At 48.2% G+C, this 27,958-nt stretch overlaps 15 protein-coding genes and 2 non-coding genes across 18 annotated transcripts; 11 read left to right on the top strand and 6 right to left on the bottom strand.

Moving 5' to 3' along the window:
• The first annotated feature begins 1,279 nt into the window (after positions 1-1,279).
• Positions 1,280-1,910, top strand: FOIG_14843 (uncharacterized protein). Its single transcript, XM_031216133.1, has one exon. It carries the CDS (start codon positions 1,340-1,342, stop codon positions 1,775-1,777), a length of 438 nt encoding a protein of 145 aa, XP_031054274.1. The 5' UTR covers positions 1,280-1,339; the 3' UTR covers positions 1,778-1,910.
• Positions 1,911-2,116: 206 nt separating this feature from the next.
• On the top strand, positions 2,117-5,283 carry FOIG_14842 (uncharacterized protein). 2 transcript variants are annotated; one of them, XM_031216131.1, is made up of 6 exons: positions 2,117-2,236; positions 2,285-2,520; positions 2,574-2,939; positions 2,987-3,407; positions 3,457-3,791; positions 3,849-5,283. In XM_031216131.1, exons 1-6 carry the CDS (start codon positions 2,194-2,196, stop codon positions 4,176-4,178), a joined length of 1,731 nt encoding a protein of 576 aa, XP_031054272.1. In that variant the 5' UTR covers positions 2,117-2,193; the 3' UTR covers positions 4,179-5,283. The 2 variants fall into 2 exon arrangements, with proteins under 2 accessions (XP_031054272.1, XP_031054273.1); XM_031216132.1 differs by having other exon boundaries at positions 3,457-4,352.
• FOIG_14841 (uncharacterized protein) lies at positions 3,503-5,289 on the bottom strand. The gene is made up of 2 exons (XM_031216130.1): positions 4,606-5,289; positions 3,503-4,560 (listed from the first exon to the last, which is right to left on the bottom strand). The coding sequence occupies exons 1-2, from the start codon at positions 5,189-5,191 to the stop codon at positions 4,355-4,357; spliced, it is 792 nt and encodes a 263-aa protein (XP_031054271.1). The 5' UTR covers positions 5,192-5,289; the 3' UTR covers positions 3,503-4,354.
• A 133-nt stretch (positions 5,290-5,422) lies between these two features.
• FOIG_14840 (uncharacterized protein) lies at positions 5,423-6,440 on the top strand. Its single transcript, XM_031216129.1, has one exon. It carries the CDS (start codon positions 5,590-5,592, stop codon positions 6,331-6,333), a length of 744 nt encoding a protein of 247 aa, XP_031054270.1. The 5' UTR covers positions 5,423-5,589; the 3' UTR covers positions 6,334-6,440.
• Positions 6,441-6,695: 255 nt separating this feature from the next.
• On the top strand, positions 6,696-8,345 carry FOIG_14839 (uncharacterized protein; the record flags this gene model as incomplete). The annotated part of the gene is made up of 1 exon (XM_031216128.1): positions 6,696-8,345. One exon carries the CDS (start codon positions 6,696-6,698, stop codon positions 8,343-8,345), a length of 1,650 nt encoding a protein of 549 aa, XP_031054269.1.
• A 110-nt stretch (positions 8,346-8,455) lies between these two features.
• FOIG_14838 (uncharacterized protein) lies at positions 8,456-9,303 on the bottom strand (the record flags this gene model as incomplete). The annotated part of the gene is made up of 2 exons (XM_031216127.1): positions 8,456-8,956; positions 9,025-9,303. The coding sequence occupies 2 exons, from the start codon at positions 9,301-9,303 to the stop codon at positions 8,456-8,458; spliced, it is 780 nt and encodes a 259-aa protein (XP_031054268.1).
• Positions 9,304-10,645: 1,342 nt separating this feature from the next.
• FOIG_14837 (uncharacterized protein) lies at positions 10,646-13,152 on the top strand (the record flags this gene model as incomplete). Its single annotated transcript, XM_031216126.1, has 1 exon — positions 10,646-13,152. The coding sequence occupies exon 1, from the start codon at positions 10,684-10,686 to the stop codon at positions 13,150-13,152; it is 2,469 nt and encodes an 822-aa protein (XP_031054267.1). The 5' UTR covers positions 10,646-10,683.
• Positions 13,153-14,527: 1,375 nt separating this feature from the next.
• FOIG_14836 lies at positions 14,528-14,627 on the top strand. Its single transcript has one exon. It is a non-coding gene; the product is annotated as a tRNA-Leu (tRNA).
• Positions 14,628-14,794: 167 nt separating this feature from the next.
• On the top strand, positions 14,795-15,102 carry FOIG_14835 (uncharacterized protein; the record flags this gene model as incomplete). Its single annotated transcript, XM_031216125.1, has 2 exons — positions 14,795-14,968; positions 15,019-15,102. The coding sequence occupies 2 exons, from the start codon at positions 14,795-14,797 to the stop codon at positions 15,100-15,102; spliced, it is 258 nt and encodes an 85-aa protein (XP_031054266.1).
• A 337-nt stretch (positions 15,103-15,439) lies between these two features.
• FOIG_14834 lies at positions 15,440-15,533 on the bottom strand. Its single transcript has one exon. It is a non-coding gene; the product is annotated as a tRNA-Arg (tRNA).
• A 65-nt stretch (positions 15,534-15,598) lies between these two features.
• FOIG_14833 (uncharacterized protein) lies at positions 15,599-17,025 on the bottom strand. The gene is made up of 3 exons (XM_031216124.1): positions 16,594-17,025; positions 16,401-16,541; positions 15,599-16,349 (listed from the first exon to the last, which is right to left on the bottom strand). The coding sequence occupies exons 1-3, from the start codon at positions 16,947-16,949 to the stop codon at positions 15,764-15,766; spliced, it is 1,083 nt and encodes a 360-aa protein (XP_031054265.1). The 5' UTR covers positions 16,950-17,025; the 3' UTR covers positions 15,599-15,763.
• A 718-nt stretch (positions 17,026-17,743) lies between these two features.
• On the top strand, positions 17,744-19,392 carry FOIG_14832 (uncharacterized protein; the record flags this gene model as incomplete). Its single annotated transcript, XM_031216123.1, has 3 exons — positions 17,744-18,303; positions 18,360-19,067; positions 19,116-19,392. The coding sequence occupies 3 exons, from the start codon at positions 17,744-17,746 to the stop codon at positions 19,390-19,392; spliced, it is 1,545 nt and encodes a 514-aa protein (XP_031054264.1).
• A 304-nt stretch (positions 19,393-19,696) lies between these two features.
• FOIG_14831 (uncharacterized protein) lies at positions 19,697-21,287 on the top strand. The gene has a single exon (XM_031216122.1). It carries the CDS (start codon positions 19,808-19,810, stop codon positions 21,140-21,142), a length of 1,335 nt encoding a protein of 444 aa, XP_031054263.1. The 5' UTR covers positions 19,697-19,807; the 3' UTR covers positions 21,143-21,287.
• Positions 21,288-21,307: 20 nt separating this feature from the next.
• Positions 21,308-22,000, bottom strand: FOIG_14830 (uncharacterized protein; the record flags this gene model as incomplete). The annotated part of the gene is made up of 1 exon (XM_031216121.1): positions 21,308-22,000. The coding sequence occupies one exon, from the start codon at positions 21,998-22,000 to the stop codon at positions 21,308-21,310; it is 693 nt and encodes a 230-aa protein (XP_031054262.1).
• Positions 22,001-24,286: 2,286 nt separating this feature from the next.
• FOIG_14829 (uncharacterized protein) lies at positions 24,287-24,869 on the top strand (the record flags this gene model as incomplete). Its single annotated transcript, XM_031216120.1, has 3 exons — positions 24,287-24,330; positions 24,382-24,508; positions 24,555-24,869. 3 exons carry the CDS (start codon positions 24,287-24,289, stop codon positions 24,867-24,869), a joined length of 486 nt encoding a protein of 161 aa, XP_031054261.1.
• Positions 24,870-25,715: 846 nt separating this feature from the next.
• On the top strand, positions 25,716-26,532 carry FOIG_14828 (uncharacterized protein; the record flags this gene model as incomplete). The annotated part of the gene is made up of 3 exons (XM_031216119.1): positions 25,716-25,759; positions 25,809-25,935; positions 25,987-26,532. The coding sequence occupies 3 exons, from the start codon at positions 25,716-25,718 to the stop codon at positions 26,530-26,532; spliced, it is 717 nt and encodes a 238-aa protein (XP_031054260.1).
• Positions 26,533-26,645: 113 nt separating this feature from the next.
• FOIG_14827 (uncharacterized protein) lies at positions 26,646-27,688 on the bottom strand (the record flags this gene model as incomplete). The annotated part of the gene is made up of 3 exons (XM_031216118.1): positions 26,646-26,815; positions 26,863-27,082; positions 27,137-27,688. The coding sequence occupies 3 exons, from the start codon at positions 27,686-27,688 to the stop codon at positions 26,646-26,648; spliced, it is 942 nt and encodes a 313-aa protein (XP_031054259.1).
• Positions 27,689-27,958: the final 270 nt, after the last annotated feature.

The raw sequence follows: 27,958 nt of genomic DNA, 5'->3' as shown, positions 1-27,958 counted from the left end.
GCTCGACAGAACGCGCTTTTGAGCCGATGATATGCTGGATAGTGGTTTGTTCTGTAATTTGCGAATGCCTTACGTAGATTTTAGCACTAGAGACTCTAGCTCAGCACGTCCTGTGCCCCAATAGGGGACTTTACGGGCCTCACGGCCCCCGGACGAAAAATATACATACATACATACATACATACCGCACTTTTCCCTGATTTTTATGCTATCTTCTCCTACAAAAGATCATTCTACGTCTATAACACTATGCTTTACCATTTTAGATAATAATTAAACACATGGTAAGAGGCTTATGAGTCTCGAGATATCTGGATGCAGTGTTAATCGTGTAACGCCGCTGATTGCCGCATTTGGGAGAGGATGTCACGCAGCGGAAATTTACGCTCTTAAGCTAGAAGTTAGAGTTATCATGCATACCAATATCACGGGCGGAAGCTCAATCATGTTCATCCAGCAGAATTTTCACAAATAATTCTCGTCATTCTGGGCAATGCCTTGACCGAATGGAAGATCAAAGCCTCAATCTCGATCTGTTGTTGATCGTCAATTGAGAATACAATCATTACACGATGATCTTCCATGATTCTCAGTCTCCAGCAGCGATCGCAATTACATCATCACAAAGGTCCAGTACCGAAGCAACGCACGTGTGTCGAGCTTTGGCCTCGCATTGCTAAGATTACCTCAACAATAAACACGAACATGACCTTCACCGACTCTGCTTTACGAGGTCTCCTAAGACAACTTCGCATTGAGTTGAAATGCAAGGGCAAGGGACAAACAATAGTTCCTGCTGATCCGCTCGTATTGCCAGAAGCTCGTAACTGCTTCTGGCACCAGATGCGCAGGGGTTCAGAATCTAAGAATAAATCACGCCCTGATTCGCTGAAAAGGCGTCCCGCTAAACTTGTACCGGTTAAAGCTCAGCCGTAGCGCTCGGGGTTCCCCAGGTCTCGAAGGGGCTGGCCGGAAAAAAAGACGGGAAATCGGCAGATGGGGTCAGTGAGAGAAATGTCTGGTCTATTCTGTCATGCCATGGAAATGGGTTCTAGAATGTGAGGCTGGGTCTAAGCCTGGATCAAACGTTACCATCAACTGATCAACTGTAGTATCGGCTAGAGCGACATCAGAGCTCAACACTATGGAGCCGATGAACCGAGAGATATGAAGTCATGAGTCTATTAATACCTTTGCAAGATCTATAAAGACTGACTGATCAACCTGCGATTATTAGCATTCTCATCATCAATCATCTCATCTCATCTTCATTACAAACACTCTTCACACAAACAAACAACTCTTCCCAACTACATCTCTTCCACTTTCAACCATCAAAATGAAGTTCACCGCCGCTCTCATCGCTCTCGTCTCCGCCACCGGCGCAGTCGCAGCCCCTGCCCCCGCCGACTCCGTCTCCATGATGGCCGCCTCTCCCCAGTGGACAATCCAGTCTCTCTCCCGCTCATGCGACAAGGCTGATACCACCTGCACCTGGAACTTCAAGATCAACACCGGCAGCGGCGCCGCCACCGCCTGCAAGTACGTCGTCAAGGGCAAGCCCGCCTCCAAGGCCAACGGCGGCCCTGCCAAGTGCGGCACCTTCACCATCACCTCTGGCTGGAGCGGCCAGTTCGGCGCCGACAAGGGCTTCACCACCCTCTCGGTCGTCAGCAGCAAGAAGCAGATCATCTACCCCAGCTACACTGATAAGCAGCTCGCTGGTGGCAAGGTTGTCAAGCCTGACCAGAGCTACTCCCCCGCTGCTCTCCCTTAAACGGTTATGAGATTACGATTTAGATGGAGGATATGATTTAGAGGATGAGCGATAGTAATGTTAATAATTAGAGGGTGGATTAGAAGAATATATATCAATATAGACTAAATAATCTGTTACACACCATTTCATGAACCTGCCCATCTTGGTGATCTCAATTGATCTTCAGCTTACAACTGCATGTCGCGAGCTGCGGCTCAAGGTGTACAGGCAATTGCATCTTTGCCGAATCATACAAATACCCGATAAGCCTTCGGCAATACCCGCCGATCGCCAAGCAATCACATCAGATGCGGGGTCACATCAAAAAGGGCGCAAGGCGGGAGAAACGTGGACACCAAGATCTTATCAGATCAATCTAACTCGCACCATCACCAGATCGCACTAACAGCAGTGCCCGACTCTTCTCATTCGCAATGGTCTTTTACCCACCATCATGGGTGCCAAAACTGCCGATAGGTACCTACAAGGTTGCATTGTTCTGGCCAATTCGCTAATCTCGTCCAGACCCTCCGGATTCCATCAGTGTTGCCGAGTTCATGAGCCCGGAAGAGTATGGCCGGTATCCCATTGCGAAAGCGCGACATCCATACACGTGTGGATTGACTGGAAAGACGCGTACAGCTGAAGAGGTTATCCGCAGAGAAGACCTCCTTGCGCGGGGCATCGGCAAAGCCCTTCAACTTGACTCACAATCCGGGTCGGAATGGGATCGTGTCTGCGTCATATTCTCTCTCAACACCGTAAGTAGACTGATTCACAAGCGGCTGAATTATTTGGGCTGATCTTGAGATAGATTGACTATATCCCCCTCACGCATTCCATCCATCGTCTAAATGGCGTCGCCAGTCTGAGCAGCGCAGCCCTGTCGGCATCTGAGTTGGAGCACCAGCTCCGCGCCTCCAGCGCAAGAGCACTCTTTACTTGTGTACCTCTTCTGGATACTGCGCTCAAAGCTACAGAGGTAGTGGGTATATCGCGACAAAATGTGTTTCTGCTTCCAGTGCCCGGCGACACGAGCAGGCACGGTTTAAAGACAATAGACGACCTCATTCAAGACGGAGAGAAACTAACTGCGTTGCCGTCGCTGCGGTGGACAAAGGGACAAGGCGTTCGACAAACAGCCTACCTCCTGTATTCGAGCGGCACATCCGGCTTGCCAGTAAGTCATCAGTCAGCGCGTTCTATCTTTCGCTAACTGTTAGGAAGAAACCCGTCATGCTCTCGCACTACAACATCATATCAGGCATCATTCAGACATGCACATTCGACTCGGTCTCCCGAAAAGCCGACGGCATTGATACACAAGTGATGCTGGGAGTGTTGCCATTCAGTCATGTCTTTGGGCTGATGCTTATCACTCACTTGGGGACCTACCGCGGCGACGAGATTATTGTTATGCCTCGCTTCGAATTCGAGCCCTTTCTAGCTGCGGTCAGTCGCTTCAAGATACAGCAGCTCCCTATTGTCCCCCCCATTGTGATTCAGATGCTAGATAGGAGGGAGCTATGTAGCAAGTATGATTTGAGCAGTGTCAGGTTTGTGTATACCGGTGCTGCACCGCTTGGAAAAGAAACTGTGGATGATCTGTTGAGTGTCTATCCGAAGTGGCGTCTTGGACAAGGTTACGGTAGGCCGATGAGAACCACGGTATTTTGTCTGTCATTAACTGGTACTAGGTATGACCGAGACTGCTACCGTCTTCATACAAAGCAGCGAGCATGATACACAAGTCGGCACAACGGGATCATTGCTTCCTGCAGCCAAGGCCAGGATCGTTGACCCTGATGGACAAGAGATCACTGAATACGAAAAGCCAGGTGAACTGCTTATCCAAAGCCCAACTGTTTCTCTTGGTTATTTCAACAACCCAAAGGCTACTGCTGAGACCTTCTTCGAAGATGGTAACGGCCGCTGGATTCGAACGGGTGATGAGGTGCTGGTTCGCATGTCTGAGAGTGGGAACGAACATTTTGTCGTTGTTGATCGAGTCAAGGAGCTCATCAAAGTCAAGGTTAGCAACAAGTATCATCTCCAACCTTTCTCGCCTCACTGATGACCATATGAATAGGGCCATCAAGTCGCGCCTGCAGAGCTCGAGTCACACCTTCTCACCCATTCCGCCGTGAGCGACTGCGCAGTCATTCAGATTCCCGATGCAAGAGCTGGAGAGGTTCCAAAAGCATTCGTAGTCAAAGCAAACCATGCATATCAGTCTGATGAGGAGCTGGCGCGGGATATCCAGCGCTATGTTGAGGAGCATAAAGCTAGGTATAAGTGGCTGAAGGGCGGAGTCGAGTTCATCGATGCGATACCGAAAAGTCCGACTGGGAAGATCTTGAGACGCAAGCTGAGGGATAGGGAGAGGGAGGCTAGAAAATCGAGAGGAGCAAAGTTGTGAGTTCGCTGGCATGCTCTGAGGGAACTTTCAGGCATGGATAGACGATTCTTACTTCTGATCATTGACAAACAGAAATTCGTTACTTCATATCGTTAAAACATCAAGACAAATACATAAAATGAGAACAGTCCATCCCAGTCACAAGAAGCCACATGCAATTACAGCGCGCTCTCAATCTACAGCTCCTCGGTTCCCTCAGTCTCCTCATCTCCTCGAGTCTCCTCGGCTTCCTTCTTAGCACCTTCTTTAGAAGACCTCTGAGCGTGCAACTCAACCGTGATATGATCTCCAATCTGGACCTTACCACCATACCCAAAGGTATACCTGACACCATCACCCGCCTGCTTCTTCTTATCCCAGTTGCTAAAGTCAACAAGATCATCTACTCCCGTTAGTTCAAACCCCTTCACGCGTCAAAGTCACTTACCCTCACAAGCATCCTTGCCAGGCTCAACCTTACTCCCCGCAAACAAAGGCGCCAACCACGTAACAACACCCGGCGCAAAGAAGGCACTCCCATCAATCTCAGCGATGAACTTGCGCTCCATCTGCTTACCCTCCTTGACAAGCTCCTCATGATACTTGCGTACCGCCCAAGGAAGATTCTTATAATCAGTCCGCATAACCCTGAATCCATCGGGATGCATGAAGCGATCAAAATCCCCAGGGTACGGAAGATCACGACCGTCGTCTGTCTTCCAGTGATTATCGAGGAAGTTCATCGCCCATGCGATTTCCTTAGGTGCGCGCGAGGGATCTTGAACGGTGTAGATCTCAGCTTCGAACTGAGAGCTGACGCGACAATCTGTCTTCCAGAGAGACTTTTCGTGCGCAGCATCTGCGATGCGGATTTGATCCATTAATTCGTGAGCTTTGGCCGTATTGCCGTTGACTTGGGCTTCAGCTGCTTGGCGCATTATGTCGAGCCTGGCGGTGTCGCCTATCCGAATGTCGATGAGCTGCGCCGTCGCCTGCGAGGCGAGCACAGAGAGGATCGCGTTGGTTGGCTTCATTGTTGTTAGCGGTGAGATTGTGATGTGAAACGGTGACAGGCTGACAAGGCTGGGTGGGAATATTTATCGCAACAGAGCTCGGTCATTTCCTGTTGGAGAAATTACCGGTTAAACGTCTGAGCCAATGACTTGCTGTAGGATTAGCTACTGGTGGCTCGGAGCGGGTTATTGATTTTACTCTTTGATAAGGCTGACACGGCGTTTAGCTTGACTTGACGTGGCACAGCTCACGATAAGCGTAGGATCAATGCACGCAGTCTATGGTGACACTAATATTAGGCAGTAGTGCCCTTGCACGGGGGTCTGAGTCATGGAGTAATCTGGTACTTTAATCACCAAAGGCAGAAAACTCGAACAGTTCAGCCATCGTCCCGCACAACCTCATCTCAAATCTCAACATGTCGGATCAATCACCATGCGCGATTCTTCCAGAGTCTATCGACATTCCCCGCATCACGTCTACGAAACAAGAGTCAACACTCAATTACTACGGCCCTGTTGACGCTTCACTTCCTACCGAGGCGTCAAAATTCCTCGCTCGCAATACCGACGCAGTCGAGCAGGAATTGGAACCCAGCATAAAGGCGTTCCTAAAGACTACTCAAAACGACTGTTCTGGCCTTACAGAAGAGAAAAAAGCATGCTGGCTTACTATCCGCATCACAAAGCCTTGTACCGCATTCAAAATCCCGAGGTGGCATCAAGATGGCCCTATGTTTGAGTACGACCAAGGACGCGAAGATGTTGTGAGAAGCAAGTATGCGCTCACGTTACTCGGACCATCTACGCTCATGCTGCAGCCGGATGAACATGTCTTCACCAGGCAGCATGAAGCGGAGGCGCGGTATTACTGGTGGCGAAACAAAACCGATGGCCCTGAGCCCTCCGAAGACGAGATGTATGAAGCAGATGACCTATTGCGGGAGTCGCTTGGCAATGTATTCAAAGACACTCCTAGAGTTCAGGTTGGACATGGTCAAGTCGTTCGGTTTAGCTGGGGAAGGGATGATAGCCCCGTGCATTCAGAGCCCGATCTTGTTTCCGATAGGGTTTTCATGACTGTGTTGTATGGAAGTGAATCGGAGTTACGAACCATGAGTAAGTGGAGAGAGGCTGCGTACGGAGTGTTCTCTGTAGAGTAGCTGTCTGTCTTCTTCAAGGTTCTCCAATCTTGGTTTATCGTTGCGGGACGGTCGAGAGATATAAGTAGGAAGTAGATGGGTTTCTTATCTCCTAAGACCTGGTCTCGATGGACTATCATTTTTCTTGTTTTATGTTACGTTTGGAATTCAGATGCAAGTTCTCAAGAGGCCATGCGTGCTTATTGAAGAACTAGAAATCCCTTCTATCTAGGGGCGTAAGCATGACCAAAATGCCAAGGTTATATATAAGGCGGGGCTGCTGCCTAAGAATATTCTCATTTCGTCGTCCCACAAAACTGATTGACTTGAGACGGAGAAACGCCTTGCTCTACTAAACTCACTCAAGCGTCAAGGTCGGCAATATGAGTTTCCATTCGCTGCCCGTTGAACTGGCCGAACATCTCGCGCTCTACTGCACGCCCCAAGACCTCTCGCGTCTGTCTCGCGTTAACCACGCGTTTCACGCTATTTTCAACTCGGCCCTCTACAAGCGCAACGCCGCTGTCACAGGCCTGCCATCGTGTTATCCATGGACCAACAAACACGATCCACAGTATTGTAGGCAATGTCCCGTCGATAAGGCCTCAAGGTCATGTCTTCATTGGGCCGTCGATCACGACTCACTCTCTACAATCAAGCTGGCCGTTGCTTATGGGTCCGATATCAACAAGATCAACGACGTTGCCGACTATATCCCTTATGAGGAAGACCCTCACTCTATTCCTATTTGCGGGAGAATCATTCGGGTGCAGCTCGCAACGCCACTGCATCTTGCCATCTTTCAGAAGCGCTTCGAGATTGTACGCTGGCTTCTTGACAATGGCGCTAGTACGGATGTATGGCCAGATACGCTCTGCAATTGTCGAAAGAATGCAAGAGTGGTCAATAGGTATGATTGGTTACCACTACACTATGCTATATGCCACAGCACCCATGAAATCTTCCAGCTGCTGCTAGAGCGAGACGTTATTTACTCTGCGATTTCCGATGATGGACACATCTCCGGGCTTCATTGCGCTATCGCAGAAGGGTCTCTTTCTGCAATTGATGCATTCATTCAGCATAAAAGTTTCAGTCCTACTGATCGAGACGCTACGCTTCAGACGCCGCTCCATTGGGTTAAACATTGCAAAGACCAGGAAGTAGCCTGTGTGATAGTTGAGAAGTTAGCCCAATGGGGTGTTCCTCTGGATGCTGAAGCTGAATCTCAGTGGGGAGACTGGCATGGCGGCACAGCCCTAAATATGCTTATCGGAAGGAGAAAGTTTGAACCTGCTGTTAAACTACTACAGCTTGGAGCCGATCCGACGATCCAGCAAGTCGAAGATGGGTGCCTGCGGCTGTTGGACAACTGCATTGAAGGTCGTGATAGAGAAGACATGTCCAATTGTTCGCCGGATCGTGCGGAGAGAAGGAGAGAGGCCGGGTTGGAGTTACTGAATCTCCTGATCCAAAAGGGAATCGATCCTGGCAGACCCCGTGAACTCGGCAGACCCCACGATCTGGAGAACCTAGACCTCGAAGAGCCAAGACCGCTGTTATCAGCACTCATAATGTCCGACGCGCGATGCATACAAGTTCTTCTCGATGCCGGAGCAATGGCTCGTGAAGCTATTTATGAGAATCACCATGATAATCTTCTCCGAGACTTTGTCGAGATGATGGTGGATGCCATGGAAGAGGGCATATCTCTTCGAGAAATGAGAGACGAAGTTGAGTCGCGCAAAGAGTCTGTGTGTCTGCTTCTCGATGGAGGGGCTCGAATAGACTCGAGAGACGGTCAATACTCGGCGTTGAGCAAGGCGTGTGAGATTGAGCAGGGGTTCGGGATAGTTAGCTTTCTGGCTGAGAATGCAACTCGCAGGAATGCGGAGGTGGAATATGTTGTTGCTTTGAGGGACACGTATAGGAGGGATGAACCTGTATGGGAGAAATTGGATCGGTTCTATCATAAGTTGATGGCTGAGAAGAATGATCGAGAGGGAATGCAGGACATCAAGAAGTCTGCATGAAAGAATGCATTACTATCGGTACATGCGGATTATTACATTCTTATCTAGGTTTGCAACAATTCGACGGGACTAGGTAAATGATTGCATATGATAATCCGTGAATGAGAGTATCAGAAGCCCAAGTATATCCAGCTAAACTTCAGGATGAGAAACGCAATTAATACACCACCCAAATACAAGAAAATAGTCGGCGCCGCCCTTTTAACCTCCCGAACTTGCTTCTTCCAAATCGTTCTCGCAAGTGCAGACCCTTCATTGACACGTGGAAACGGTACATCTGGAACATCTCTTCCGAGAAACTCGCACAGGGGCTCCCACCCAGGACCAAGCTTGTACAGTAACAGATTCTCAGGAGGAACGAGTTCTTTGACGGTATCGTTGTGTCTGTCGTATATTACACGTAGATTGGAAATGGCTTCGTCAACGTTCTGCGAGCGAGTCCATCCTAGCAGCATCTTCTGGAGATTCTCAACATATGAAGTCTGCCCTTTACCTCGTGTAAAAGGTTCGACCCAGTCGCGGATGAAATTCTGCACTGGACCAAAGTTCGACTTCAACAGCTGCGTGACTGATGGTTCCCAGCGGTCGAATGGCCTTTCGCAAAGGATAACCTTGGCGTCAGGATAGTTCCGAATAAGAGACTCAGAAAAAGGGCCTGCAATATCTGTGATGGCTTCACATGGTCCGAAGAGCTGATCACCCAGTCTTCTGCCACCATGCCCTTTCCGTTATAGGATTGGAGGGTTGGGAAGAGTCGGTTTGAGGCTTCGCCGAAGAACATCCAGTGCTCAAGGTTGTCTAACGTGTGCATGCAGTGATAGACATCTTTATAACATAGCTCTGAGAGGGCGAGACACATAGAGTAGGAGCCTGTTCGGGGGAGACCAACGCTGAGGACCTTGAGCGGCCGGTTTGGTGGCTGGGGCGCTGAGGATAGGCGGATTTGCTTTTCATACATTGTGAAGGACTATTATACTGAAGTTTGTTCCACATTGACTAGCCTTACTGGACGATGACCTAGACATTATATAGCAATGGGATCTATTTGCCCCCAAGAGAGCACTATCTCCAAGCCATACCCATTGATTGACCTGAAATATGTCTGGGGTAACACCGAAGACAGTATAATCCAACCTCTTTCCAACCACCAAGGAGGATACAGGCGCAGCGCTTGACAGCTGCTCTATGCTGACACCGAAAGCTGTCGGACGTTGTAGTCGCCATCCCACTAACTGCTCCCGCTAATAGGAAATAGCAGACAAGAGCTACAAGATTACCTTCTGAAGTTGCCAATCTGATGGGACTGGCAACATAAGCCATGTAGAGTTTTGGGGGCTATACGCCCGATCGAACTCGGGTTCTTGGCTCGCCACCGTTATGACTACATCTTATGTCATGTGAGTCTTGGCTCTATACACGGCATGCCTGGAAGACAAGCTGTATTCTATTGTGGGCTTTCTCCTTCGATCTTGGCCCCCAATTACTGGCGGAATATCCGACCGCTGGTGGCTAATCCTCCGCTAGGTATCGGATTATGACTGGGCGTAAGCTTGAGAGCAGAAAAGCAGCGGTAAAGGAAGAGAAATCTACATCGTGAGAGGGTTCAGTCGCGCTTTTGGCTGTTTTCGCTTGATACATAAATGACTTCTACGCTCGTTAAGAAAGAGGGCACATCTCCGACCTAAATAGTCTATCAATTCCATTGAACCTCACATCTCAAGTAACAACAGAGCCTTCCATCAAAGCCCCAAAACATCCCGAGTAAAATACACAGCTTCATAAAGCTTGAAATAGGAAGCAAAACTATGCTTACAGCTCTTACTCGGATGAAAACTCCCGACATCCCAATAACAAGCATATTTCTTTGCAGCAGTCGTTTAATCCTCAGCCGCAAAACCCCTGAAATTAGACCCTCCCACTATTCTGATTCAACCCTAGCAGGTGAGCTAGCGCCAGGGGTCCTACAAGTTTATCGATTTTTGGGCTCAATAGTGCTGAAAGCTATTGAGCCCCGAACGTTCCAAGGGTCCACCAATAACGCCTAAAAACACCAAAATCCACTTAGAAATGTCACGATGAGAGAAAGCGTTAAGGCTTATTCCATTTCGTCTATTTACCTCCGCGGATTTTATGAGACGACTGCAGTAGTTGTCTGCTAGTTGCCGGCTGAATGAAACGCCTCATTGGGAAATATCCGAGCGGTCTTTGCCGCAGCTAAATGAGTATGCGCCTCGTGATATTGGCGATGGCTTTATAATACCGATTTCCCTCTCATTCCCGCCACACTCTTGTCGTGTTACCTGTTTTCCTCTTGCGTTCACCCAGTCACTCATTCACTATGCGTTCCATTCTGGCATTGGCGGCCCTCGCCGTCGTTGACTTCGTCGCCGGAAGCGCCTGCAAGCCCAAGTCCAGCAACACGATCTCCACGCTCGTTTCATCCTCTTCCGACGCCACCAGCTCGTCGACCGCTACAAGTGTCGTTACCCTCCCTAAAGTCCGGAACCTGGCCACCAATGGAAACATGGCCGAGGTCGATCCCAACAACCCTCTCTCTGTTCCTGGTTGGGAAGTCGATGGCGATGCTCGTATTGTGGGGGGTGCTGGACGTGAAGAGCCTGGAAGTACTGAACGAGGTTGCGCTGCGATGAGTGCTTCCAATAATGGCGATGGAAAGCGTGCTTTGGGTATTTCTGTTAGTATCTCGCAGAGCATGTCCAACCTTGATCTCTCGACGCCTTACACCATTCGCTTTTACTACCTCGTCGTTACATCACCTGCAGCCATCAACCTGTGCCAGCTGACGGGCTTTCTCGGTGGTTCCGTGTTCTACCAGAACTGGGTTTTCAGCACTGGTACAGCCGTGTCCTGGAACGAGGTTCTCCAGGCTGTTACCCCGGCACAGGTCAACGCTCCTCTCCGCATTGCGATGAACTGTCTTATTGGTGGTGGAGCGACTGTGCTTGTCGACTCTGTCTTCATCTCCAACGCTGTCACGCCACAGAACATCAACGACTTTGCTGTCAACTTTGGTAATACCGGTACTGGTGCCAACCCTCCTCTTGATCCTCCTGTGGTCGGTCCTCAGACGACCACCAGCTCTTCTCAGCAGGAGACAACGTCTGCTACCCAAGCACCAGAAACTACGTCTGTCCCTCAAAAACAAGAGACTACTTCTGCTGCCCAAGAGCAAGGAACTACATCTGCCTCTCAGAAGCCAGAAACTACGTCGGCTCCTCAGAAGCAGGACACCACATCTGTATCCCAGAAGCAAGAGACTTCATCGGCATCCCAAGAGCCAGAGACTACGTCTGCCGCCCCAGTGCAGCCCACTGAGACAGGAACCACTGGTCAACAGAACCAGGCAACTTCAACCCAGCCTGCTTCACAACAGACCTCAACTGGTAACTCCTATGTCGAGACTACTAGCAAGCCAGTCTCTGAAGCCCAGTCCTCAACTGTACCTGTTGTAGGCACAACTAGCACAGCACCTGAGCAACCGTTCTGCTCCAAGGCTCTCAATGGCGGCTGCTGGTGGAAACGCCCCGACAATGGTAACGACATGGTCAACTGCGCCAGCCGAGGTTCTTGGCCTGGATCCACTGGACAAGGCCGTCTTGTCCCTCGTCCCGACAACTACCCTCTTCCCTTGAGTCAGCTTTGGTGCTTGGGCTGGTGCTCTCTCTCCCCTGGCTGCAAGTCTGTTGCATTCATCCCCGAGGACCGCTCATGCCGTTTCTCGGAGCATCAAGTTCAGGACGCTGACTTCGTTCCTGGTCCTGATCCTAATCTCGACACTGAGGGCGTGTTTTACTGGCATGATCTTTCTTGCTTCAACTGTCCTTGTAACGATGAGCCTTCTCCTACCTCTGTTGCATCAACCACACAGTCAGCCGAACCTACCGATCTTGTCAAACTGCCCGCTGCGTCAACTTGCCCCAAATCCCTCGAAAATGGATGTCAATGGAACGAGAGGTCTCAGGGCGGCAGTCTCACCTCTTGTCAGTATCGCGGTCGATGGCCCGGAAGTGATGGCGCTGGCTTTGCTGTTGAGCAACCCCGTGACTATCCTACGGCCTGGAGCCAGATGTGGTGTGTTGCCTGGTGTTCCCTCTACCCCGGTTGCAAGTCTGCAGCTTGGATGCCAAGTGACAGATCGTGCCGCTTCTCCACTCATCAAGTCTCAGATGCTGACTTCGTCATGGCTGCTGATCCCAACTCGGATTCCGTTGAAGATGGTATTTACTACTGGCACGACCTCGACTGCATGACTTGCCCATGTCATGATGACCCTACCAGCGAGACCATCTCTTCGCTTCCTGCAGAGTCTACCACTCTCACCCGCGCTGTCACACCTAAGCCAAATACCCCAACAACTGTCACGGCCACTACCAAGGCTGTCACAGGAACCCCAACACCTGGCCCCGTGGAACAACCCTGCGATTGGTCATTCGGCCAGGGTATCTGCCAGCGACCTTTCGAGAAGGAGCAAGGACCCTGTGGTGGAAGGCTCATGATTGTTAATCCATCACAGTACACAAAGTTGCCACTGAACTGGAAGCCCGAAATCAGAGAGCCTGTCCAATGTGCGATCATGTGTCATACCAACCCTGATTGTTACGCGTGGGGTTTTGAGTGGAGCAGCAACATGAATTGTGTTCTTTCCCTTGGACAGACGGAAGTTGACCAATTGGAGGTTGTATCTTCAGGAGCTCAGTATCGCTGGTACTCCCATACCTGCTGGGAGTGCAGAGACTGTGTTACTCAGTGGAACTGGTCTTGGGATTCTTTGCCTGCTGGAAACTGAGAAGCGTAGATTATAGGCATATAAGCAAAAGGCGCTGATTTAACTTCTAATATTAATATATTCATTTATTCAGTGTAGTGTTGTAGTGCAAATCTGAAACATTACGTGAATATGCCAGGAGAACTAGTAATGAGAGTTTGTTTCAGGCGGATTCGTGATTCACTACCTTGCAATCTCTTACGCCCTTGCTTCAAACTGATTGACTTGTGCGTATGATGCTTTTACCACGTCATACGTGGCGACTTTTATGAGAAGAAGCGCCTCGACAGGGGTGTCATACACTCGATGTTTTTGAACCATCGCTTTACCGTTCCATCTACCCATCGTACATTCAATTTCCAACCAATGGTGCTTATACCTTTCACCCTTACCTGTTCTTGGGGACTCTAGTACTGTAAAATTCGTCCACTGACTCATTGTAGGTAGATTATAAGATTGAGGGGTGAAAAGAAGATTCAGACTCCGTACAGCGGCAAAGAGCATATATTAAAATACAACAGGGAACCAACCTTTACCTCTCTCTGATGTTTAGCATTTGGCTTTGAATAAAAAGCCAGGTACTATCACGGCCGAGAACCCCCTCTCTGATGCAGTATGAAGAACATGGCTGGTAAGTCACTAAGTTCTATGTGGTGATCACAAGTTCTCGGCCACAGGTCTCAACTGCCAATAACACATCTGTAGCTCGCTCACAATGCTTCCACGAGTATATAACCCGCGATAGGATATCCTCAGTAGAGAACAGTATTCGCAATCACAACTTTTGGCTTTTGACCTCGACGACGTTACAGAGCCTTTTGTCCAAATTCCAAACAAAATGACTTCCTCTATCATGGCCCAGAAGGCACCTAAGCCAGATCCTCCAGCCAAAGGGAAACCGGTTTCTCAGAAGAGCAAGACAAACACCACATCCACTATCAAAGGCGATAAGACAGGCAACACGCCGAAAGTAGGATTGGGAATGCCTGGGGTCTCCTGCCCTTGTAATTGCGGATGCGATGAGTTGAACACAACATTCACTGTGCCTAAGGAACGCTGAAGCATTTACGGATTCAGTTGCTGCCCATAGGGTTAAATTTTAGGCAACTAAGACATATAATAGAAAGACACTATCATTGTCACGATACAAACTTCCACCTAAAAGATCCCTCGATGGCACTGAACCATGGAACCCAATGTGTATCATTTGCAACTTGCTTGGGCACGGACCGCAACCAACGTCGACTCTGCTTGTGGCCCGTGAGTATTTTTAGATGGGAATCTGGTAATATCTACAACAACAGATTTACATGTAAGATGACATCAATATGTCCAAGAACCTTGCTGCATTGTCAATTTGTAGTCAGTAATTCACCTGGACCCGCCATCTAGCTTCGGTGAGATGGCCGAGTTGGTTATGGCGCCAGGTTAAGGTCAACCTTAACACCAATTTCCTGGTGGAGCAATCCTCCTGGGTTCGAGTCCCAGTCTCATCAGATCTTCATTTTTGCACTTCCTCACTTCTTCTGTACTCTGATTCACGACCAGATGAAATATATAAATACCTGTCATCCTTGTCAGTTCCTCTCCGCCGCCTTCTCATTGTAATAAAAGCGTTCTATTGACTTTTAACTTACAACTCACTATATATATATATAACAAAATGACTTTATCAGCCAAGAACCCATCCTCTGAAGCTCCCAGGAACGGCGATAAGAAATCCGAGGCTTCTGTTACTAAACCAGATGTTTCAACAAAGACGACAGTCCCTGCCCTGCATAACAAGGGAGACAAGAAAGAAGGCTCTGCAAATCCAATTGTTACCTTTGCTGCCGGGGTATGGTATTGTAGATGTGGCTGTTCGACGCCACTGACCTCATATGGCAGGTGCCCGACGTTTATGGCATACTGCGAGATTACTTCCTAAGAAGCTTCACGAGAGGTAAAACTAGGTCTGCTAGTAGAGCGTAATCTGAATACTGAGATTCTGAATATATCTCATCGTGCTGTGTATGCTAAATGCAATAGTAAATGTTGTGTTAAGAAAAGGACATCGGGCCAATAGCAGACACCTGGTAATTTAATCTAGTCCTAGTCATAAGTAAGCTATACTAAAAGATTCTACTATCATTATAGACTTCCTAAACCCTCTGAGGCAAAATAGTAGTTATAATTTATATTATATAAGACCTTAATAATTCCAGTATACCTAAAAGACTAGGAAATAAATTTAATCACAAGAAAAGCTTACAAAGGTAACTTTAAATAAGAAGAAGGCCTTTTAAACTTAGGGAATGCTCAAAAAGATCGACCACGCCAGGAGTCGAACCTGGAATCTCTAGAGATTTCTCGATTTGCTCGAAAGCCGAAATCTAGCGCCTTAGCCATTAGGCCACGCGGCCGGTTTCTTGGATGACGATGGCCTCGCTCCGAGACTCCATACACTGGGACGTTCAGAAAATTCGATGGAGACCGATGGAGTTTGTGTTTCTGGCCTGGAAATTATACATAATTTTCATTTAGCTAAAGGGGTTCAATAGTCAATGCGATCGGTGATTCTGAGCCCGAGCGCTCAAAGACGCGTGATAATCATCCAAGGTTCCAAGAGACAACAACCGGTGGATCAGGCTTTCTACGATGTCAATGCCGCTTCGAAATCGTTCAGGAATTTCCACAGAGTCTTCTCCTTCCAGCCCTTTTCCTTCCAATCATTCGCTTGCTTGGGGAACGTATCAATAACACCAAACATGGTCATATCATGTGCAAACACGAAGAAGATATCATCCTGAGCATCTGCTTTCTGAGCCTCTTTGATCGTCTCTATAGCGAGTTCCTTGTCGAACCCAATGGCTGGGTCAAAGAACGTTTCACCAGCGGCTCGTCCACGCTTGACGTTCATGTTGTCGAAAGCACTGCCGGGGCACTGTGAGAGGTGAAGACGGAGAGAATCAGATAGTGATAGATGCCCTGAGAGATTTGATGGGTATGGTAGGTACTTTGATGGACGTAGCTCGCCACCATGATGGCATAGATCGCCTCCCATGAAGATGAAGGTATCGGGACCGGTAGTTGTACGAGCAAGACCTGCTAAATGGCCAATATCATGGCCTGGCGTATCAAGAAGATAGAATGAACTATCGCCGAAGAAGTCAAAGGCACGAAATGGGCCAATCTGAAGGGGTTTGTCGTCGAAGTTTATCTCTTTCAGCTCTCTGCCCCTGGGATCCTGTCAGCTGTTTCAGAGAGAAGATCGCGACGGTGATACCTACTCATAGTCTACTTCACGCACGGGAGAGTCTGGGTCAGCGGGATAGCCAGGTAAAAAGGCTTTCTTAAATCCGGGCCCAACGATGAGGTTAGTTGATCCGGGGAAGGTTGTGATATCTCCGATATGATCAAAATGGTGATGACTAGGCAAACATCAGTAGCTGACTCACGACATGGACATTCTATACTACAAACCTCCAGATCACACTGTCAATCTCTGAAGGCTGCACATTATTCTCAGCAAGAATTTCTGCGACATTTTTCGGAACATCCACGTCCCAATTCGAATTTCTTCTTATTGTATCAGCGTACTTTGGCGAGAAATTCTTCAACGGCTCCTTCGGAACACCCAGATCAAAGATTGCTTTCTTTCCAGAAGGGCTTTCAACAAGAAATGACCATGTCGTCAAAGTTGGCATCGCATCGAGTCCTTTCATCGCAGGTTTCATAAGATGAGTGACCGGCATACCCGACAATCTTAAGCTGGAGTCGATGATGCTGACTTTGGCTGCTTTGCCGTCTGGCACGTCAAATCGTGGCCGTTCAGCCATCCTCAAGAATTGATTGAACAGGCGAGGATGTATGCTAATTGCAAATTTGCCAACGAGAAGGCATTGTGAAAGGATTTATACCGATGGTCGGATGACGGGTAGTAAGGTTAGCACGGAAGACACGGCTTATAAATTACGACGTCATAGGCGGCTTACTCAGGCAAGACGGACTTTGAGCCATTGCCCGCTTTTGTAATCCGTCTCTACAACTGATTTAAGAATGAACTCGTGGTTTAAGAAACGAAGTCGGCATTAGAGATTGGAGGTTTGTCATGTGGTTTTCCCGTGGTGGTGTCACAAAGTCTCTTACTTGCATCTCAATTCGCGAAGCCGACCAGATCCACATTCAACACCCCCCAACTTTCGTATGTGTCAGTAACTCTTCGATGCGACTAAGAACGTCAGCAGGGAAGTCATCGCTTGAGGAAGTAAGATCCTCGCCAAGAATTGCTGTGATAGGATCAGAAAGCTCAGCTCTTACGGCTGCAGGGTAAAATGAAAGAAATGACCCAACACAGTAAGCATATTCGCCAAAATCTTACCATACTCCACAACAGCTGTGACCACAAGACGCACTTTGCGGCTAAACGAAAAACCATTGAAGATTTGCTAATGTTGAGTCAGAGAGGCACGGCTCGCTCTGCTATTTATGCTTAAAGGTAGGGCGTGGGTGACTTACAGGCCATACCCTTGACCATGTCATGTCCAGTTCAGTCAGCCCTATGCAGAAATATGGTATTTAGAGGCTGAAAAGCCCTTGTTTCCCCCATGTCGACTCTTCGTAACCAGCTACGATGGAGGGATTGAAGCGCCTACTGCTGTTCACCAATAGTGACTTCGGTCAAGCCAACGTAGTTCTCGCTACCGCCCACGAACTCGGTATTGCCTGTGAAGATGTCGAAATCCATATTGCTTCATTCCAGGACCTAAGAAGCGGAGTGGATGATGCCTCAAGATTCATGCAGACAACTGCAGCTCAACAGAAGAAGAAAACCCCTCGACCCTTCGTGTTTCACAAGATCGAAGGAACGAGCTGGGGACTGGCTACCAAGCGTCCGGAAACAGCAATTTTCGAAACACTCGAGCTGACCCCGGGAGTTGTGAACTCGGCAAAAGGCGTGGCTATTTTACCGGCTGTCATGATACCCTGGAGCCCGAGAGAGTTTCTCGATATGTACAAGGAAACAGAACGTGTATTCGATGAAGTCAATCCAGATCTAACTATCGTTGAACCGCTGTTTACCCAAGGCTTGACCTTTTGTCATTACCGAGGTGCCAGGTGGATGGTCCTTTCGCCGAATACGATTAAAGAGTTTGCAGTTCCAGTGCAGCCAAAACTAGCTGCTCTGTGGAAGTACCCCATGCAAGTAATCCCTCCAACTACAGATGAAAACACTTGACTAACCCTAGTAGTGCTTGCTCGGCCTTGCCTTATCCTATACCATGGAGCCTCATTCCATGGAATATTTACTTTGGTTTTGTGGCTGGCTACACTCTACTCACAGATACCCGACTGAAAAAGACGACTGAGATTCTTAGAGATGAGATAGACCCTTCCATCTCGCTCATGACAATGATGGAACTAGGCGTTTTGAGGCCAGCGCCGCCAAATCTTCCTATCCTCGTGGCCAGTAGTCCTGATATAGACTACCCGTTCAGTATCATACCCCCGCAGCTGACATCGTGCGGTCCCATCATACGAGCTGCTCCGCCTATCAGGGAAGTTGACGCAGGTTTAGCCGAATGGCTCAGCCAAGGTTCAACTGTATACGTCAATCTGGGCACGCATCACAAATCGAATCCCACTGAAGCTCATCAAATGTCCAAAGCCTTCAGAAAGGTCCTCGAACACGCTGATACACTGCATTCTGCGGGGAAGCCTCTTCAAATTTTGTGGAAGCTAGGACGCGTACCTGACGAAGAAGGCAACGCCCCAAAGCGAGACACTTATACCGGCGAATGGGCTCTGGTGACTGATGAACTACAGGCTTACATCAAATCAGACAGGGTGCGTCTCACGGACTGGCTTGTTGCTGAACCAAAATCTGTCCTGGGATCGCAAAGCATCGTTTGTTCTGTGAGTCACGGGGGAGCCAATTCCTTCTACGAGGCGCTATGGTGAGTTCATTCCCGAAAATGTGTCGCGTCTTCTGACAACATGGTTAGTTCTGGCATCCCTCAGGCGCTTCTACCTGCTTGGACGGACTGTTACGATTTCGCGAACCGTGTTGAGCTACTCGGCATTGGGCTTTGGGCGAATAAGGAGGCGAAGCCCCGATGGCAAGAGGACGAGCTCGCCGAGGCGTTGTTGGAGATTTTATTCGGACCGGAGTCCGCGGGGATGCGAAAGAGGGCAGAGGAGGGTGCGAGTCGTCATCCGGAATGGGAGGGTCGGCAAATGGCTGCTCAAGAGATTCTCAACTACTTGACGAGGTTGGGATAATAAGAGAATGGGAGATCTAGGCTCAGTGGTAGACTTGACAAAATCCACAGATGAAGCTATATGATGCCACTATGAGGTCAGAACTGCAACATCGAATGGCATCTCGATGTAGCGATTACTTCAATAGCAACCGTACGGCTTAATGCGCGGCAAAGTCTATCGATAACGATAATACAATATCACATTTCGATGAGTTCTGGCGTTACTGAATGCTGCTGGCATGGGATCTCCGCAAAATGTAACATGACGTTCTAGCGAAGGATTGAAGGATCGGCAACCTCGGCACGTTTTAGGTGAGGAGAAAGACTAGGGAAGATCCGAGGCGCGTCTCACTCACCTCAACTTAATTCTAAACACCCCCCAAAACCATCCAAAACCACCTGTAAATTGAACAAAACTCCTATTGAACCTCAAAATGGCAGATGAGGTTGAACCCAAGAGGCTGAGCCAACCATTCTCAATCCCAGACCCAACCAGCTTCTCCAACTTCCAGCGCGACATCTACCAATCCTTCCGTCCCCCAATCTTCTCAACAAACCCCACAGAATGGGAGTCCCTAGCCAAGGAAAAGATCCCCGCTACCAATTTTGGCTACGTCTACGGTTCAGCTAGCAGTGCTGCTACTGCGAAAGCCAATAGTGAAGCGTTCAGCCGATATCGGTTGAAACCGCGTTTCCTTGTCGATGTCACCAGGCGCGATGTTGATGTTGAGCTATTCGGTACAAAGTACAAGAGCCCGCTGCTTGTAGCGCCTATTGGCGTGCAGAGTATCTTGCACCCCGATGCGGAGGAGGCTACGGCGAGGGCGTGCCATAACGTCGGCATGCCGATGATTCTATCGACTGCTGCGACGCGCACAATCGAGGAGGTCGCCGAGGCGAATGCGGATGGCGATCGATGGTATCAGCTCTACTGGCCGAAGCCGCAGTTTGAGGAAGTCACAGCTAGTCTTCTCGCGCGCGCAAAAGCTTCAGGCTACAAGGTCCTCGTTGTCACGCTGGATACCTTCTCACTTGGCTGGAGACCTACAGACCTCGACACGTCCTACTTGCCGTTCATCTGGGGCCAGGGCTGTCAGATTGGCTTTTCGGATCCTGTGTTCAACAAGTTGTTTGATGAGATGCAGAAGAATGATTCGCGAAGTATTGCCGAGAAGCTTTCTGAGCTCTGGACGATTATGAGACGACCTGGGACTGTCTACGGCGCTGCGAGGGTTCTCGCTAATGCAAAGACTCTGATCAAGTCGAAAGCTTGGATTGATGTGATAAACTCTGGAACATACCGCTCGTGGAACGACCTGAAGATCTTGAAGGATCTCTGGGACGGACCGATTGTTCTCAAGGGAATCCAGACAGTTGAGGACGCCCATCTTGCTATTGAGCACGGCATCGACGGCATCATAGTCTCCAACCACGGAGGCCGCCAACTCGACGGCGCTATAGCATCCCTGGATGCACTGGCGGATATCGCTGCGGACAAGAAGGTCAAGGACTCAAATCTGACCATCATGTTTGACAGTGGTGTTCGAACTGGTTCAGATGTGCTGAAGGCGTTGGCTCTTGGTGCAAAGGCGGTCTGCATTGGAAGGCCGTATGCTTATGGTCTTGCTGCTGGTGGACAGGAGGGTGTTGAGCATGTGTTGAAGTGTTTGTTGGCGGATATGGATAATATGCTTGCGAATGCTGGGAAGAAGAGTGTGAGGGATTTGAGTAGGGATGATCTTCAGATTTTGCAGCTATCTAAGATTTGATCGCTCTTATGCGGAGTATCTATGTTCTAGCTAGCCATCCCAACTTTGTTGCAATCCATTAAATACCCAAAAGTGCCCCAAGATCTACTAAAGTATATATCATCAAGATGATGAGAAGAAAGAAATACTACCCTTGAACCCTTCGTAAAACTCATAACTCAAAGGTTACTTAGAGCAAGGTTTGCCATCAGTGTTACTGCACTCGTTGGTATCGGTGCACTTGGACCCACAACCATAGTCAATGAAGTCAGAGGGAGTAGTCTGCTCCCAGTTATCCATGCACTGAGTCTCATCCCCATTACCCCAGTTACACCTCTGTCGACGATATCCCTTCTGCCTCATGACCTCCTGCTGGGTCCAAACAGTATGACAAGCGCCATCATCCCAAGTACAAGCAGTCAGGTCCTGAGCCTGCACACACTTGGACTCGGTGTCGGTAGTCGTGAAGTCAAGACCAAGACTGAAGCCCTCGATCTCACCGCCGACGCTGACACTCACGCTGTCAGATCTCTCCTGGCAGACCTCGTTTCCGACGAGCTTGGTGGCAGTACAGACTTGAGTGCCGGTGCAGTAAATGTTGCCGGAGGCCTTCTGCCATGGGGTATACTCCTTGGAGGTCTCGAGGACGAAGTAGTCGTACCAGCATTTGCGGACTTTGGGGAATTTGTAGGGATGGGTGGTTCGGTCGGAAGTCACGTAGGTTCCTTCACCATCGGTGTAGGGACCTTCGTAGGTCCTGGAGGTGTCGTCGCAGACTGGGAAGCCATCGCGCTTGGCGAGACCTTGGCCAGAGATGGTTGGACCAGCTTGGGCGATGGCCAGGAGGAAGGAAGAAGAGAGAAGGCTTTTGACGAGCATGGTGAATGAATGTGCTGAATAGCTTTGAAAGACTGAAAGGTTGAGTGAGTGAATGCATGTGGCTGATGCTAAGATTGAGGCGCTCTGCTCTGGGCTTTATAGTCATCCTTCGTCAGTTGATTCTCCTATTGATCCATTTAACTGTCCTATACAGTATAGATCATCCCATAAGCCGCCAAGGACTCAGGATCGCCGAAGCTGAGAAGGAAATCTCACGATACAAGACAAGACGAAACATGATCATGCATCTTCCTTGCTCGCCAAGTCCAGCAATGTCCACATCTATAGCCAGTCAACGGCTACGAGTAGCAAAGACGAAATTAATAGTAAGCTTTATGATCTCAATGGCTGGAGCTGAAACATCTGGTAGTAATACAGTTACTGAGCATGGTAATTACACAAGAGGTTGCCGACCAGCTTCGCAAAACTTTAGATCGTGAATAGCTGATACATCTATGTTCTACATATCTTCTTGCATAACAAGAATAAGGCGTCATTTCTCCATTAGGTTGTACAAAGCCAAGCATTCTACGAACTAGTTAACAATAGCTTACTCTACGATCTTCTCGAAACCTTCTCCTGAAGTCTTGGCCCCCATACTTGGCAGCTTACTTTCGGGACATCGGGCTCCACTCGTTTAATTGCAGATAAGCGGCGACCACAGCTGCCAAGTGACGATCTGCCGGTTTATCCAAGCACACCTCACTCCTACATACAAAACTTGGCATTATCGGAAGTCAGCGGCTATAACCCCAATCGCGGATCGTCGCTTCACGCCTCCTTTTCGCATCCGCGTAAAAAGACAAGAGACAGAATGAAGGAGCCTTGAGATCAGATTTACGTCAAGATGTATCTGGCACGTTGCAAGGGACTGTGCTTTTGATGATTCCAGTGGCGGACTTCCATGCTCAGTCAATGACTATGAATAGTTCCTCGGCAGGACTGGCAATTTGGCAAGCAATGGACTATGAACTTAAAGAAGAGGCACCGCCGGATCAAGGTCTCCTGGAAAGAAAGTCTCTGTAAAAGTCTCACCGCACCTGTCCATTCTTCCATCGTCTGTGTAAGGCGAGCAATACAAGCATGAGCTGTCAGGTCTATCGACTCAGAATAACACTCTCAAAAACACCATTCAGGCAGCATACCTAACTACCCACATAATAGACTTCCATCTTCACTGGAGAGTCCTTGTCACATCGGATCTGGGAGCATGTTTCCACGCCAGAGGTTGAAGCCTGCACCACCAGCCCGGCCCATTGAACTGGTCTTTACCCCTCGCAACGTTTTTACCCGATATCCCAGCAGTAGACTATGTAGTCGATTGCTGCCTATAGGGTTAAGCTTTAGGCTGCCAACACAGGTGATAAGGGCACGATACAGCAGTAGAAGATACCTGCAAAACTCAACTCAATCGGCCGAGCATAGATTTGCAGCGAGCAAGGGAACTAAATGAAGTGATCTTGCTTGAAAGTAAGGTTTATCGTTGCCAGGACCCTTCCATCTGTTTTCCCACTTCATTGCGAGTCCAGACCAAGATTCTCAAGACCACAATGCTCGTATACCTATGGTAGTGATATACAATGACTATATATTTAGCAATTCGTGCACAGAAGCGTTCGGTCCTCATCGGACGCATTTATCGCTATGTGCCATAAGTCAAATATGTGTGTGGTCCTCGAGAAACAAGATAGAGAAGTTATTGTTGGTTTCTGGTGCTCTAACGATACGGGAATCTCGAGAACCAGAGCTCCTACCAGTTGTCAAATATGTGTTTAAAGGTCAAGTTGATAGCTAAACTACGTGGGACCTAAGGGTCGGCTTTGCGTTGGCTGACGTCCACGTCACCGTCGAGCCCAACAACATGTCTGAGCTGGGTAATTAGAAGTCACGTTCAACTTAAAATAAAAACTTGTCCTGAAACTCCAAATGCGAACATACCGCGCCATTTTGACTTTGTTCACTCCAAAGCCTGTTTAGACAGAGACCGAGAGATCTACTGTAATACATTACTTAGAGTTGACTTCTTAAAAGTTTATCGCAAGGACTGTCTTTGAGTTATAATACTTACCTCATAACTCTAACATTCACTGGAGATGAACTTTTCATTATTACCTTTGAAGAAAGTTATCTTGTGATATAAGAACTATAAGAATTACACACCACGGTAATAGAACAGTGTTTCATGTCGCGCTTGACCATAGGAGTCTGAATACCATGTGTGCCAGCTACTTCGAACACTTAAAACTTCACCCAAAAACACTTGCTTGTTTCGATTTCTCATCAACCATGGATCCCAAGCCAATCGAAGCGTTCGGCGCCTCCCTTCAGGGGTATGTTCTGACTGCTTTTTATCTTATTGACTGACTCACTAACGCATGTAGATACTATAACAACAAATGTCTTTCAGATGTCGTGATTCGATGTAATGGCCAGGAATTTGCAGTCCACAGCCTTGTCCTTTTCTGTCATTCTGACTACTTTAAAAAGCAATTAACCGAAACGTGGAAGGTGAGTCCTCCTATCCTCACTCACAACACAAGCTGACCAAACGAAGGAGAGCGCAGACAAAATCATCGAGATCACAGACTTTGATACAAATATTGTCGAGGCTATGCTTCGTTTTATTTATTCTTTCGATTGCGACGTCCGTCCTAATACGCCCCCTCTGATCTTCCACGCCAAGGTCTACCAGATCGGCGATAAATACGGCATCGAAACACTCAAAAAGCAGGCCTCGAATAAAGTCGAACGCATCGTTAATGAAGCTGAAGTAGCCACTAAATATGTGAGTGATTTGGTCGATGCAATCACAGTGATGTATACCACCACGCCACCAGGAGACCGAGGCCTACGAGATATCGTCGTGTAAGGCTCCCATGAAGGCCTTGACGAGCTTATGCCACAGAATCCATTCAAGGAGGGTCTAGCGATGATTGGTGATTTCTCAGCCAATCTTCTCAGTTTCATGCATGAGAATTGGGAAGAGTATTGCGAGTGCGAATGTTTTGCTTGCAAGACTACTTTTACATTGAAGATAGATTCTCTAAGTGGTAAATACCAGGTTTTCCATAGTCCAAACCCAGTCTTCTGTCCTGTCTGCGGGTCGAAACCGCCGTCGTCGTCTCGAGACTCGGATTGACTTTACTATTTCAGAAGACTTTCTGTTTTTAACCAAGGGGACGGAAAGGTTATCATGGAGATGTGGGAGTAGCATGAATAACAACCACAGATAAACTGGTAGATGTGTGGTTACGCAGTGGAATATGCATTAGATGATCAATACGTGTGAGACTTTGTAAATATGACGCTTGCATATCATCGTTGTCTATGAACCTAGGCGACTCCTAGCCAGACTCCGTGGCAAGCAATTCACCACAGAATGTTATTTTGTTCTTGCTGGTGGACTTGCCTGATGCTTAAGCTTATGTACATCTTCCAGTGCACTAGTAAATATTTCTGTTTAGTTAAAGTACAATTCGTTGATTTTCCAATGAACTAGGATGTTAATCTACATGAAATCTATATCGAGTCGTCCAGAAGCCCCGCAGTGACCTCAATTTGTGGCTGAAGTTTCTGCGGGAGGCCTACCATTGTGTGTAAACATAAGAAAGGGCATCGTTCCTTTACCCCCTCCGCCTTCTTCTTTTTTCCCCGGATACGTACACCGTCTATTTTGCCCTGGAAATATCAGAGTCGACTGTTCCCTGGCACAAAGATGCAGTCACCGCCATATGAAGAATTTGGCGCTTCATTGAAGAAGTATGTTCTAATATCTTCACCCCGACATATCAGCGATTAATAAAAACAGTTACTTCAACAATACAACCCTTTCCGATGCCACCATCAGATGCGAAGGTCAGTATTTCTCAGTCCACAGTCTTATTCTCTTTTGCCACTCCGAGTATTTCAGAAAACAGCTCGATGGACCATGGAAGGTTTGAGAAGTACCTTTTTCCACGCAACCAACCAAGTCTAACAAATAAAAGGAAAGCTCAGAGCGAGTGATTGACATTCTGGATTTTGATCCGCCTATAGTCGAGGCGATGACACTTTTCCTCTATTGTTTCGATTACGAGTCGCCAGCTGATTCGTCAGCTATGATGTTCCATGTCAAGGTCTATCAGATTGCTGATAAGTATGGGATTGAAGCTCTGAAGAGACTCTCTGCGACGAAGTTTCGCGCCAGCATTGATGAGAATTGGAAGACGGATGAATTCCCAGTTGCAATAGCATTGGCGTATACGACCACGCCTCCGGAGGATAGGGGATTACGCGATATCACTGTGCAGGTCGCTTTCAACAATATTGGGACGCTGATGAGTCGGGACGCATTTTGTGAAACACTGAGCGATAACCCTGATCTCGCTGCCGATATTATTCGTTTCATGCATGGGAAATGGGAAGAACTTGAGGAATACAAGTGCTCAACTTGTGAGAGCGTCTTTTTAATAGGCACTGTTACGATTGAGATTGGCGACTCGCCACCCATGTACTGCCCAAGATGTAAGGCACGTAAAAATTCTCGGCGCTAATATAATGATGAATGTACTGTTTAATCCTTAAATTTTCACCTTTACAGTCTAAGTTAAAAGTCTTCTGTCTGAACGAAGATTTGAAAAGGTACACTCGATATCTCGCTTCTAATTCAGTATCCATTGACGCCAACTCTGAAAAGCGAAGCGTCACTCTCGATCTTCTTCCGAAGAGGTCCCGTCTTGAGCTCATCGACATCCCACTTGGCCCATACAAACCGACCGTGGAGGAACTCGGCTTCTTCAGACGCTGCCCAAACAGCAAAATCGCCTGGTAGTTTGACTGCACCTTTGTCAGTATTGTATAGGCTTATGAGAATCAGTACATACTATCATCCCACTTGAAACTGTTCTCATCGGCGAAACGTTCGAATGATTCAGTATAGTGTAGTCCTGGCTCAAAGGTGATGACCTGCATCTCGCTGGAGGGGACGGTCATGGCGATGTGCTGCATCATCATTGTTCCAGCGCTCTTGGTGAGTGAGTATAGAGGAATGGGAACAGACATCTGGGTATTATGAATTGCAATGCTGGACAAGTTGAGAAGACACTGGGCGGCGTAAGATTATACAACAAAATGTGTCATGAGGGCTCATCAGCTTACCAACTTTCGCGATGGGTCGGTTTCTCGCTGCTTATGAAACAAGCTAGTCCAAAGATATGGAGCAACAAGATTCACACCGAGTCCATTCTTGAAGGTCTCATATCCGAGTCCAAGAATAGTATTGGGCAGCCACATTTTCGCAGCACTCAAAACGAGAACATCAACAAAGATGCCATCTTCCGCAAGCTTCTTCCAGAATTCTCGTGTGGCATCCTCATCAGAAAAGTCATTGATAGTCGGGATGACCTCAACGTTGGAGTACTTCGTCTTGATCTTAGAGGCAGCTTTGTCCAACGCGTCCTGGCGTCGGCCGGTGATGATGAGACGAGTCGCAGAAGCTGCGGCAAACGACTCGGCAATGCTGAAGCCAATTCCAGTAGAGGCTCCAGCGACAAGTACAGTATGGCCAGCCTGAGAAAGCTCAGATCGGGTGGGTGAGATCGCCTCATATGACTCGCGATGTACTTTGGTTATGAGATTGCTGCCGTTGGTAGGTGCCTCGACATTCTCCCAAGGGTTTTGCTCGGGCCTAGTCTCTGCTGCGGAAGGCATATTGGAAAGCTGTTGCAATGTATTTGGATATTGAAAGCAAATGAATTAATGATGAGATCTGGATTTATAGCTTACGATAGTTGGATACTCATTCATTATATACAAATCTTGGGGTTGTTCCATTTGTAGCGTCATGAAGTATAACATAATTTTGACATGTCGGAACTTTGCAAGCGAATCTATGGAAACCCGCCAGAAACCCGCCTGCTTTTCCGAAAGCGCTAAATTTTCCAGGAGCAATAAGCTTATCTCGGAGGGGTTTCCGCCAAA

Source organism: Fusarium odoratissimum, assembly GCF_000260195.1.
Source record: "Fusarium odoratissimum NRRL 54006 unplaced genomic scaffold supercont1.44, whole genome shotgun sequence".
Lineage (NCBI taxonomy): Eukaryota > Fungi > Ascomycota > Sordariomycetes > Hypocreales > Nectriaceae > Fusarium > Fusarium odoratissimum.
The sequence above is the reverse complement of the archived record's forward strand: the minus strand, read 5'-3'. Positions and strand labels throughout refer to the sequence as shown.

Bases quoted from the DNA above. Each gene is read 5' to 3' on its own strand.
- FOIG_14843 (XM_031216133.1), top strand. From the start codon at position 1,340: ATGAAGTTCACCGCCGCTCTCATCGCTCTCGTCTCCGCCACCGGCGCA.
- FOIG_14842 (XM_031216131.1), top strand. From the start codon at position 2,194: ATGGTCTTTTACCCACCATCATGGGTGCCAAAACTGCCGATAG. The intron at 2,521-2,573 runs GTAAGTAGACTG...ATCTTGAGATAG, and splicing joins TCATATTCTCTCTCAACACC to ATTGACTATATCCCCCTCAC. The intron at 2,940-2,986 runs GTAAGTCATCAG...ACTGTTAGGAAG, and splicing joins GCGGCACATCCGGCTTGCCA to AAACCCGTCATGCTCTCGCA.
- FOIG_14841 (XM_031216130.1), bottom strand. From the start codon at position 5,191: ATGAAGCCAACCAACGCGATCCTCTCTGTGCTCGCCTCGCAGGCGACG. The intron at 4,561-4,605 runs GTAAGTGACTTT...TAACGGGAGTAG, and splicing joins TGGCAAGGATGCTTGTGAGG to ATGATCTTGTTGACTTTAGC.
- FOIG_14840 (XM_031216129.1), top strand. From the start codon at position 5,590: ATGTCGGATCAATCACCATGCGCGATTCTTCCAGAGTCTATCGACATT.
- FOIG_14833 (XM_031216124.1), bottom strand. From the start codon at position 16,949: ATGGCTGAACGGCCACGATTTGACGTGCCAGACGGCAAAGCAGCCAAA. The intron at 16,542-16,593 runs GTTTGTAGTATA...ATGTTTGCCTAG, and splicing joins ATTGACAGTGTGATCTGGAG to TCATCACCATTTTGATCATA. The intron at 16,350-16,400 runs GTAGGTATCACC...ACAGGATCCCAG, and splicing joins GTGCGTGAAGTAGACTATGA to GGGCAGAGAGCTGAAAGAGA.
- FOIG_14831 (XM_031216122.1), top strand. From the start codon at position 19,808: ATGGCAGATGAGGTTGAACCCAAGAGGCTGAGCCAACCATTCTCAATC.